This window comes from Megalops cyprinoides, chromosome 7, assembly GCF_013368585.1.
Source record: "Megalops cyprinoides isolate fMegCyp1 chromosome 7, fMegCyp1.pri, whole genome shotgun sequence".
Lineage (NCBI taxonomy): Eukaryota > Metazoa > Chordata > Actinopteri > Elopiformes > Megalopidae > Megalops > Megalops cyprinoides.
The window spans coordinates 27,190,208-27,202,691 of record NC_050589.1 but is presented as its reverse complement, the minus strand read 5'-3'; the positions used below and the strand labels follow the sequence as shown (position 1 = coordinate 27,202,691).

At 44.6% G+C, this 12,484-nt stretch overlaps 1 protein-coding gene across 1 annotated transcript in view; it reads left to right on the top strand.

Annotated features, from left to right (window-relative positions):
• The window catches only part of LOC118780397 (leucine-rich repeat-containing G-protein coupled receptor 6), an 85,613-nt gene that overhangs the window by 49,610 nt on the left and 23,519 nt on the right, over positions 1-12,484 (top strand). The window contains exons 5-6 of the mRNA XM_036532852.1: positions 7,685-7,756; positions 10,661-10,732. Of these exons, the coding sequence (XP_036388745.1) occupies positions 7,685-7,756; positions 10,661-10,732 (144 nt within the window). The remainder of the gene's footprint in view (positions 1-7,684; positions 7,757-10,660; positions 10,733-12,484) is intronic.

Here is a 12,484-nt window from a genome sequence, read left to right as displayed (position 1 = left end):
GTGTTTGTGCAAGAGCACCAACCAGAGGGACGAAGCACGCTTTGGCAGCATGATAAAGAGTTACAGGTTTGGCTCTTGCCAAGCGCAGCCCGCTAACATCGAAATCCCACGTTTATATCATGTCCTGCATGTTTGTTCCCACCCCCCAACTCCCCTCCCATGAGATGTTCCACACCACATCACACACACGGAGCAACTCGCATGTCTCGGCATTAATCACGCCGGGGCAACAGACTGCGCCTCCTCCACTTTTCCACAAACCCGTCTCCTCTGAGCGACCCATTACTGGAGAGCAGAGTTAAGACCACCTCCAGGAGACAGTGCTCCAAGCGGCGTTTTCATTTCGGACTTACAGCTGGTTACCTTTGATGTGTGGTCCAAGCGGACCGCTGCGACGGCACTGCCTTCAGCTAAGCATTGTGGGCCAGGCTCTGTCCGCTTTCACAACAATACATGCTGAGTCTTTCAGTGGGCCTCACAGGCCTTTGGACAAGAAAAACGCAGTGGAAACCGCACTTGTGTAACCCATTAATTATATTGGCAGTGTCAGGATGCACACCCGCACAATCACCCCTAAATCATCAAAGATCCACGCAAATCTATGCATGCCGCCTCGCCTTCCCCCCGAGGAGGTTCCTGCTCTCGTGTTCGCATCAGAACGGTGTCAATATCTTGCCGTGTCATGCCTCGGATCACAGAGATCTCAGCCGATAAATCTGCCGGACCCGGACCCACGGCAGGCACGCAGAAGGGCTCTGACGACCTTTAATTAAACAGCTCTTTAATGGCACTAAACATTGTAATGTATCTTGATAACGGAGGCTGAGGTAGGCTGGGCTGTCTTACCTGTCCGGATGTGGCACTGATGAAAGTCAATCCTACATAAGGTCTCTGAGCTGTACGAGGCAGCCTGCTAAACTAGCACCCATTTCAAAGGTATCACTAATTTCTTAGCTCTCTGTATTAAAGCCTGAATCCAGTTTCAACTAGGAGTTAAAAAAACAACCTGTGCCATTAATGTCTTGCTCTTGGCCAGCTCTAACATCACAGACAAAGTTCAAAAGGAATAACTGAAAATGTAGCATTTTGAAAAGACCTGAAAGACTTGAAAGATCTGTTTCTTACTTTTACATGACAGAAAACTCCATTAAAATAATTAAGATCATTTGAAATTTAAATCCACCTTAAATGTGAATTAAAATTTAAAAATCCTAGCTAAAACAAAACTACTATGAAATGTTTCATCTGAATCATTTTCATATGTATCATATATTAGACTAGATTAGATAGATTAGAGTCACTTGTAAAAGAGTCACTTGTATTAGAGTCACTTATAAAAGCAGACGAATCACTGCTTCATGTGTACCTTTTATGGATCCATTCGCAAAGCTGAAAGTTGGCATGAAAATAAAATAAAAAAAAATTTAATACCAGTTTTTCTAAGCATGATGTTGTTGGGGACCTCAGAGCTCCAGTGCTGTAGCTTTATGTTCAGAAGTGAAGGATTCCTTAGGTAATTGTACAGCACTTGTTTTTGCAAAGCAGAAATAAAGATTGGGCTTACTTCTACAGCAAAGCAGGATGGAGAAGAAAGAATGCATTGTATACTTTATTTAAATCAGGGAGTTCTGGAACTTACAAACTAAATGCTCCATGCGGATTAAATTAGCCCTTAGAAAGTAATACCTGGCCTTTGGCATGTTGCTACAGACTCCTGTACCTTTGCTTGGTAATTCAGCACAGCCTATTTTCAGAAACAGGATATTCACATTGTTTCAATATCTGAGTCACCTTCACTATGGATCTGAAAGTATGACAGTGAGTCAGTATGGCGGAGGAGTGAATTGTCAGTTTAGACTGAGTGCTGATAGTATAGGACTATAATAGGACTAACAGTACAGTACAGTGCTTCACAATAGTGCATATTTTGTTATGATTATTAATAAAGCAGTGCTTCACGGTAGCGTTTACTTTGCATTTTGGCTGAACAGACTTTAACAGATGTCTCTCAAGTCCCGCACAACTGTTCTGAAGAGGAGACAGCAACCAAGCCCGCATCAATAGTTATCTGGTGACCTCCACCCTGCCCCTCACTCCCCACCCGCACCCACACCCGCATTTGATGACTATAAATTACCCCGTGCCTTCGCAGTGGGGTTAATGCAAAGCAACGTCGAGCCAAATGGAAATCTGAAGTATGACACCGGCGTGACAGAAGTGTGGGTTTATTGGCAGCGGGAGGAGTGCGAACCATTGGCCGTGCATGCGAAGGAATCCCCGCCTCGCGGTTACCGATAGGGGCCGACACGAAATCCACACCTGCCTGTGCTCCACAGATAACTCTTACTTCTGAGGTTGCTTTCATCATGGCAACCATCTCAGATAAATGCCCGGCCTGGCTTTTCGGGATGAGAGGGCCGGCGGTGGAAGACACAGTGGGTCAACAGTACCCGCCCCCCTGCCCCCTCGCACCCCTGTTTGATTTTATCCACCACATTGTTGATCCTCTCTTTTTTCGCTAAGAGAAAACATGTGTTGCAATCAGCCGCTGTTTACTCACCTTGTTTTACCCCCCCCCGGACACTTGCCTATTGCCACTGAGGTCTGCTATCCTTACCTAGACTCCAACCTATTGTCCCCACATTTGCACCATGTCCCCTATCCCCTCCCCACCAACCCCCTCAACCTTTACACCTATTTCCAACACACTGATCCACACTGTTTTTGTGTGTGTGTGTGTGTGTGTGTGTGTGTGTGTGTGTGTGTGTGTGTGTGTGTGTGCGTGCGTGTTCCACTGCTCTGAACACATTTTTTTTCCCTCAGTGCAAAATGCAATGAGGTCTATTAAGTAACTGGACATAGTGCTGGAAAAAGAAAGCGAGATTGGAATTATTCAAAATATTTATTTCACGCAGATCCAGAAACAAGTGAGTCGGAATCCGAAGCCTGGAAAATGATCAATTTAATAAATTGCCAAGGTCAGTCCTTTCCAAAATAGTACAATTAAAGGTTAGGTGGGGGGTCACAGATAAACAGAACTATTCAAGGGAAAGACTTCTCTTTCTTTCTCTGGCGGTTCCATGGAGAAGCATGATATTCATGTGCGCACTGGAAACGTGTGACATTCAGGCCAGGGTGAGAGACGTGACATATAGTCTGGTGGTGCATTTTTTCTTTATTCTTTTTTTTCTTAAGTCAAACTTAATTTCAATGATAAATGTGGACCTTGAAAAGCAAGTGCCATTAGACCAGCCTAATAGGACCCCTAGTTTCTCCACAAGGGTAAGCACAATTTAAACTTGTCATTAAAGCTATTTTCTGCAGCAGGTCAATCTGCTGGGTCACAGATGACCTAAAAGTATCCATCCAGATGTCTTCTCTTGTTAGTGTAAGCACACAATGGATTTCAAAGTTCAATCACGCAATTTTACTTGCAATCCTACTGTATTACATTTTGTCTGACCTTAAAGTGGCTGATCACGTAGTTCGTTTAAATATTTGCCAACTTATTATTGAGTACTGGAAACTATTCATATCTGTCTTCTCATTCCTGGTTTGCTTTAACACATCTGATTATTCTTAGAACTGCATATGATTGCCTTCCAGAAGTACCATGCCAGTCTGTAATCATGACTGGCATTTTATTTATTTATTTAAAAAAAAAACTTCTATTCTATTCCATCATAACACAGAGGCAGTTATTCTTAGAGAAGTAATGGATTTTGGGACAGTATATTTAAACTGTTATAACAGGGTTTATGCTTTAACTGTATAAACCACTTTCAGATCATGAAATGCACCAGATTAAAGAACAAATTGCATGAGAAAGAATATGACATTACATTAATAATAAGACATCTATTTGGGCCTGCATGCATTAAAATGAATATGGGGAGGGAAAATAAAAAAACTCTCATGCTGCCGAGTGTTCTCTGCTCTGCAGATAAACAGATAAAGTGGGGAATTATAGGGATTGTACAAGCTGCTCACAAGCCATGCCTGTAAAGGACGCTTTATTTTTCTTTCCTCCCTGTGCTGTTCTCCTCTGATACAGCTCTAATTATTCTCCACAAACAAACTCAGATTAAAAAAAAATGTATGATTAAAATGTACGGTATGTTGGCTCCCAATGATGCAGTTAATAAAACAAAGATGGCTGGAGCAGCAGGTCTTAATGCTAACCAGCCCTGGTCTTTTGATGCATGAACACGAGCAGCCTGGTTCCCGGTACCCCTCCCGAAAGAGAGAGAGATGGCTTGACGGACAGCCCACAGAGGTGCCTCTGAACCCCCCTCTGGGGGAAGGCCTAATTCGGGAACCTGGATCTGTGCAGGTCCGACCAGTATTCACGGCACAGTAAGGATGATGTGGAGGTACCCAGCTTTCAACAGCACTGATAAACACAAGCTCATTTCAGGAATGTGAAAGTGTGTAAATGTTAGTAATAATGGTCACGCATTTCCCACTGCAATCGCGATCCAGCCGAGTGAGTGACTGAGTGAGTGATGGGAGCATGCAGACAAGGAGTAGCCCTCCATAGGATTTTTTGGGTCAAGTGAGCCCCAGTATCGATGAGTGACATCTTGCTAAGGAGCCAGAGCAGACAGAGGCCATCACGATGGGTTGCCATAACACTTCATAAATGCTCACTTCTGATCCTGTGAGACGTCACTATCCATTAGATAACTGAAATGCTTCTGAAAGAAATGATTCTGAACATATTCTCATCCAGTTTTTATCATAATATCTACATCTGCTACAAATATGTCTTTCCTTTCATAAATGCACCAAAAGGCATTTAAAACAATTTTGCTCATAACACAAATTTTGTATTTGGCACAGACACAGCTTCCTTCAACACACCTTCAAAATTGAGACCAATTAATGTGTCAGTTTTAAGAAGCAACAATTGCTGTATGCAGGGAAGCATTTGTTATAAGTCACTTCAAACAATCCTGTGGAATTTGTGCTTTTGATAAAATATTCTGGAAAATCAAATCCATCAAGCTGTTCCTTTTCTTCAACCGCCAAAATGATGTATTTTGTGCTTTGAAATGGATGCCATTGGTTCTACAGTGTTCTAATTCCTAAAATTCACTGTTCAGACCATTTAAAGACCATCAAATGAAATTACAGCATTTTGAAAAGTGGGCAAAGGAAAAGAAAATAGAATTTGAAGTGGAAATTACAATTGCTAATATAAAGTCTTTCAAGCCAACATGGGTTGCAAAACAAATGGTTTGAGATACCTCCTTTTAAGATTCACATCCACGCAAGTCACTTTTATTAATGTCAAGTCTCCTGAAATCTCTGAAAATTATATTCAAATGTGCCCTGGCCACAATTTGTTTGCATATGCCTGTAATAGAAATAGGCATTTATGAGTAATACTGAAGGCATGCATTTTGTTTTATTTGACCATACATGTTCAATACTACACTGAGTTGAGTGCAAACAGCTTATTTAAGGAGTTGCACAGATAATGCCAGTGTCTATATCTGTATAGTGGAATGTGTGATCTAGACACAGCAGTACTGACATTGCATGCACTGTGAAACATTGGACATCTTGTACAAATAGGAGGATGTTCAATGTGTCATGTAACCTTGCTAAAACTGATAGCCAAGTAAAAATGCTAATGCATACAAGGGGATACTGAGGGTGAGATGATATTTAAATTGCAATTTAAAGTAAACACCTTTATAGAGGAGGGAATCTCCAGAAAAATCCCAAGAGAAATAAGGGTTTATGTCATTTGGGCATCAAGTTGCTCATCTAGTTTCCATTTCAGGCACCCAGTTGCTAGAAATATGACTAAATCTTTGAAAAAGGCAGTTGCCACACAAGGGCTGGGACACAGTCCAATGACCTCCCTGTGCGATTTATTTGATACCCATGTCAAAGTGTCACGCTATTATTTTTGTGGGGTGAACCGCTAAAGCACCACGGCCTCCAAATTTCACACCTCCGAAAAACCTTTTTCCCCCCTTTCCTTCTTTCTTTTTTCACAAAACAAAAAGTTAACAACAGCCAGGGCCCACGCTGTTCTGTCAGACACATAGTCTATGAATTGTGGTCTGGCATGCTCTGGGAGTGTCGTGCGCTTCAACTCCTTACTTCATGCCCGCTCCTAGCTCCACGCTAGAGCACCACTGGCTCTTCTGAGCGGTCGTCACTGCATTGCCTGATGAGCCAGGCACATTTCACCGGTGCTGTGTGCCTCTTTGTGACAAGGTTGGTTTACTTTGGCCAGAGATGTCATATCCATCACTTCACCCCCCCCCCCCCCCCCCCCCCCCCCAACATGACGACAGACCTAAATAAAAGGCCTCAATATACAAACCTTCCTGTTTTCACAGAGGAATTGTATGGCAAATGTGAATTACGTGCTCACATGCAAAAGTGGTGACTTCAAGAGAAATGTGCTCATTGTGTGTGAAATATGGGTGGTCCTCACTGGGAGAGGCCATATTTGTGTTTAGACTGCTATTCCAGAACATCGGCCAAAGAGGTGTTTGGACAGCGCCAGCCCTACAAATAGATACAAATGGTTATTAGGCGATTTGTTTGATAAACAAATTGATTAGCGAAAATGGGTGATTTAACAGCTGCTAGATATTTGGTTTCTCTCTCTCCTCCAAAAATGGCCGCCTCAGAAGTTTGCTGCCAGAGGTGCTCAGAGAGATGCAAGGCTTGGCTGCCATGCAAAACTTTTGAACAATTCCTAAACAGTTTTATTACAACAGGGCAACAGTGTTAACCACAATGCACTGGCTTTGGTTTTTGCACTCTATCAAAAATCCTGGGTCTCACGTCCATTCCTAGAACCTGAAAAAAGATAAGAAAGGATCCTGTGGTCTTGACAATTAGAGGTGAACTGTGCCAGTAACATGCCTGTAGCCTGCTGTCAATCTAAATTTTTTGTCGATTCCGGCTTGCATGCGACTGTTCTGTTCTAGGGTGTGTGGGTATGTGCAAAGCTGGGAAAGTTTTGTTTTTCCTCCAGGGATAAAAGTATAGGCTTAGTGCATCTCAGGGGTTTCACCAGCAACCAAAAAATGAGAAACCCTGGAAAACAAAAGATGTAAATGAACATTCATCGGTTCTCTAAAGGAGTTATCTGTCATCGCCTTCTGACCGAGCAACAAGCAGGACAGAATATAAACTGATTCATAACTACTCACACCAGCTGGATCGTCAGATCAGACTCACGCTGTTTGAGCTTAATCCTAAAAACTGAACATTTTTAATACTCTGGCCAATTTATTTATTTTTTCCAATTACTCATTTAATGGTTGAAAATAAAGAAAACAACCCACCCTATTAGACATCTTTTACAGGGTCCCACATGGCCCTACTGTCAGCAGAACATATTTGGCTGCAGGGTAACAGCAGACATGGCCGCACACCAATGTGGTCACAGGGAATGGGGCAGACTGACTTTGAGGGCGGGGGTCGGGGGGGGGAGGGCGTGGAAAGAGAGAGAGAGAGAGAAAGCTAAAACTCCAGCTGCAAAAGAGCTTGAGCCAGCAGACTTCTCCAGGTCCCCGCAGAGACACGGAGCGTTCCCACCTCGGCTTTTCAAAAGCGCGGGCCCGCATGAATCTGCCAGAGGGACCCTCTGCAGAAGCCATCAGGAGAGAGTCAACCTGACTGTGTGTCTCTCTTTCTCTCTCTCCTACAGGCGGCTATCTGGCAACCACCTGCGAGACATCCCTGGGCAGGTCTTCACAGGCCTCTACAACCTCAAAGTCCTGTAAGTAAGCCGTCTTCCGCTCTCCACGCATGGGACATCAACTGTTGCTTCAGAGCAGGTCGTTCATGTACACCCTTAGCTTCAGGCTGGGTGCATCCACGCAGATGGCCTACATTAGTCCACATGAACTGTGGTGCTTTTGTAAATACATGGTTGCCATGCCTCATTGAAATGATTACCCCCCCCCACACACACACACACACACACACACACACTCTCCTCCTCCCTCCAGCCCCCAAAAAAGTATAACTATCCAATTTTCCACATATGGACCTACTGTGTGTAATTTATACCTGTAGCCTTAAACTAATGAAAGAAACCACTGTTTTTTTAGTGTTATTATGTGCTTATGAGTGAAAGAGACAGAGGCAGGGCAGTGTCTTCACATGATTCATAAGCCAGTATGTGGCACAGGAGTTTCCTCTCCCGCTTTAAGGAAAGCCCTATAATACAGCCCTGCTGGAGTGCTGTCAGAGCCTGCTGGAGCTCAGCCAATTGGGAACGGTGGGAGGGTGGGGTTTCAAATACAAGGCTTCCCAGGTGAACTCCAAACAAATACTTCCTCTAAAAAAAACCAACTGGATAAAAAATCCTTCCCTTTGTTTGAAGTTGACAAAATACGTCTTGTTTAAAAAGCGGAGTCCAACGGTAGCGCCGTGCAGGAGAGGGTGTATCAGGTGCGCCCCTGCCTGTCTCCTGTACTGCGCCTGGACGTGGGGACACCCGATCCCTGCTATCTCTCCCCTCAGACTCCAGGGGAAAGGGGTGGCAGGACTCCATTACCCTCTCTCTACTCACTTCGCTGAGCCTGTTAGTTGACCCACACGGGGGGAATCACAGTCACAAACAGGTGAAAGATCACTTCATTACCCCAAAGCCTGCCTTAAACAAAACTGCAACAAACTTAAAGAAAGCAGGGTAACTCCCTGCAGCCCTGATAGCTGTTAACTGGCCAAAACACAGAAAGCAAGGGTCATTTCTCAGGATGGAGCCGGTTCATAGCAGTAATATGCAAGGATGACATGTTAAGGAGAGCAGGTCTGTGTTCATACTGTGGGGACAAATGTAGCCATTAATGACTTCCACACCAAACAAGTGTCAACCGTCTTCACTTAGTTTGTACTGTGCTTCTTCTCCCGCAATGTTGCAGTGGTTTAACTGCATGATTCAATCCCCATCAGCTGTTTATTCTGCAATAAACTTTCACTGCTGAACTTTCACTGTTGCTAAAAGCAAAAGAGATGGCAGGTCAGGAAAGGGTGGGGGGGGGGGGTTGGGGGGTAAAACAGTTTGTTTCTCAAATCACCGTCATTCCCTCTGTGGAATGCTTTAACGTTTTAAATCTAATTTTCTTCCTGGTATAATGTATTCTTCATCGTTGTCAAAGAATCAAATCAACTTCTGGCCTTGTTTGGGGTTACCGCAAGGTCCCAGGCGCACTGTCAGGCTGCAGTTTGACGCAGTAATGGGGGGATGATTAAAAGGCACCCCTCTGCTAACAGCCATCTCAGCCTTTAATCTTCGATTCTAAACGAAAAAACAACATCAGACTTTTCAACAAACTTTGAAAATCCTGACCTTTTTTTTTGCCCGGCAAAAAAAGTGGTCCCCTGATATTTTCATCTCAGAAATCTAATTTAGGAAGCAACACTGGACTGCTTAGTATTTCTGTTATGCTGCGTCTTAAAGTACCAATGTTTGCTGGGCTTGGTTTTCAGAGACCTTTGTCGTGAAGTTCAAGTTCGCCATGCCTGCAGTGGCACCATGATTCCCTGATAAAGACGCTCCCGCCACAACGGCATGCTTAAACTGACAAAATGCTGCAGACTTCCCTCTGAGCGCTCAAATTTCAGGGGTTTCAGTTTTGATTGGCCTGCGATAAAGCTGTCTGCCGTGCAAATTGGACCCCGTCATCTATGACTGCGACGTCTCACGTTGTAATTATTTGCATTGTTCAGAAAAAGCCAGGCTTTATTGTGTACACTCCCCCTCCCAACCCCTTCCGTCTCTGCAGGCATGACATCACCGGCCCACCCAAGGAGCTCCTCTCCCTCTGTCTCATTCTCTCCATCCATTTCCTTCATGCGCATATTTCCTTCCCTTCATCTTTGTCTGCCCTGTGAGGCCAAGTCCACACGCTGGACACAAAACGATAACTCTTGGCCTGATTGAAGTCGAGGACAAACAGAAAAAAAAGTTTATTAGGCTTTCATTCCCGCTATGTAAACAACAAGTGTCTCCAAGATTGTTCCATCAAATGAGGCACATAGGAGCCTGCCTTGCCCACATTCCTTGCGCGCAGGCGCGTCAATTTTTTAATTAATGCTCTGTTGGAATCGGTGTGGAGTGCGCTGCGTTGTGGGAGGAAACTGCTCCCCTGGCGAAACGTATTTGGAGCCCCAAGCAACGTGTGCGGATCAGAAATAGTCCGGGAAGAGAGGGTGCTAATTGCGCAATGGCAGGGATCAGTCTCTGTCAGCTGAACAGCCGTAGAGGAGGGCCGAGCAAGTCTGGAATTCTACTGCTCCCTCTCCAAGCATTCCTGATATGCTTGCCTTTCCACTAGGACTTTTCCATGACGTTATTGGTCATGTCTTTTTTCATTCATCAAGGATGATTTGCACCTAAAATGAATGCGATCAGTGGAGATCAGAAGACACACGGGCAGCACTTGTTCCTCTGCCTCGTTTCTTCCCGCTAACGTTTGGACTGGCCGGTTCATCTTCAGATCCTCAATGGAGCAGCACTAAGCTGCTCTTAAAAATATTAAACTGGTTGACCTTCACCTAACTAACCCCTAGAATTAACAGCACAGCCACATCTGCAGCAACTAATTGCATTGGTAGTTTGAGAGTTGGCATAAATTGATGTAACGGCCATGCCATTGTGATTTCTCTCTTTCAGGATGCTGCAGAACAACCAGATTGAGCGCTTGCCTAGTGAGGCCCCGTGGGACTTGCCAAACCTGCTCTCGCTGTGAGTAAAAACTGTCGCCATGCACTTGTGCACTGATCTCGACTCAGTTGTGTCCTCGTGCAGAAGCTTGCCCAGTAAAGCTCCATGGGACTTCTACTGGTACTATGAGTAACAACTGAGGCAGAACACTCATACACTGATTCCAGTTCAGCTGTGTCCTTACATAGACCCCAAGCCGGGCTGTGCAAGCCTATATCTGAGAGCACATACTGACACAGGATGTTTTCCCAATCCGACAGAGCATGGTAGTTTGAAGCATGGGTTATGTTACAGAGCTGACCATAGCAAAATAAGCGTAAAAACACAAATGAACATTGAGAGTCGTCTCTATATAGTAACCCAGTCATAAGAGACTGGCTGCAGATGGACAGGAAGAAAGCTGAGACTAATTTCATACCAACAGTTGCACTGTGGGAAAACTGAGCGACCATTCAGTTTTAGGTGGGGTGAGTTTGCTTTCAAAGGAAGAGAGTTGTGGGTTTCATTATTCATTATTCACCAACAACACTAAAGACAAAATAAAAACAATCTTGAGCCACACACCTTACATCTGATGATTCAGCAAGCCAACTGCTTTAATCTGCTCACTGGAGAAAGAAGTGAGAGACAGAGAGTGAGAGAGATCTGGTGTAAATGAACTGTTGTATGCACAGCTTGCTTAAAAAAAAAAAAAACATATACAACACAATGGACGACCAAAAAAACAAGCCCACAACCATGAAAGTGAGCTGCGAATACACAATAACTGAGTAACACAATCACAGCTGAGTAACACAATAACTTGTTTAGCACTCCGATATCAAATCTAATAATACAGGGGATGGATAGGATTGCCTATTACTGTAATCCGCCAATGAGGTAACTCTTGGCAGACCTCTTCGACAAAGCCGGGACAGGAAAGCCGGGTTATTTATACGCCTATCAGGGCCATTAAGACCTTTATTAACCTGCTTCCACAGGGGAGGATCGGGTTCAGGATTTATGGTGCGGCGGGCCATAGTAAAACAGGTGTTACATGACCACGCGAGTGCCAAGCGCACCGTCTGGTTGAGATCTCTGCTCTCTGCACAGAGGCTTCCAGCTGAAGCTTCTGCAGCACCCCAGATGTTCTGAGCCGCAGACGGAGGATCGGAAAGCTGCTGCGACCCTCCAAAATCCACACCGTCACCGTCATTCCCTAATAGCAATGAGACAGCAACATCCTAAATTCAGTCTGCTCAGTCTGCCGTACCGCGACACCTCCCTCCTCCCAGCACCCATCTGTTCCAAACATGAGAGGCAGTCAGACAATCAACAGGCAGCCGTTCCAACTTTCCCCTTTTATAAGGGAAGTCGGACTTTTTTTTCCTTTTCCTTTATTTGTTGTTCAAAGTTCTTACAAGGAAAAAGCTTTGCTGCCTTTAATATTGATTACTGAACTTTGCGGTTCAAGCGCCTCTACATATCTGAGGGTGGTGCTGGGCTGAGGAAAGGGTGGAAAGACTGCATCTGGAAGCCATGAAGCGGATAAGAGATGCTGTGGTCCTGAGAGCGCGGCCTTCCTCAATGAGCTGTGAAAGGACCAATTTTCCGTCCGTTTGTCTTATGTCTTCCAGCACCCCCCACTCTTACTCTTGGTCATTCCACAATCTGTCCACTGCCACTTCTCAGCTGTTTTCCCTGTGAAAGGTCAAGGGACTGAACGCCGTTGGTTTGTCTCTGGCCTGCTCATACATCACACGGTCAGGGTCTCCACTCAGCTCAAGTCTTCCA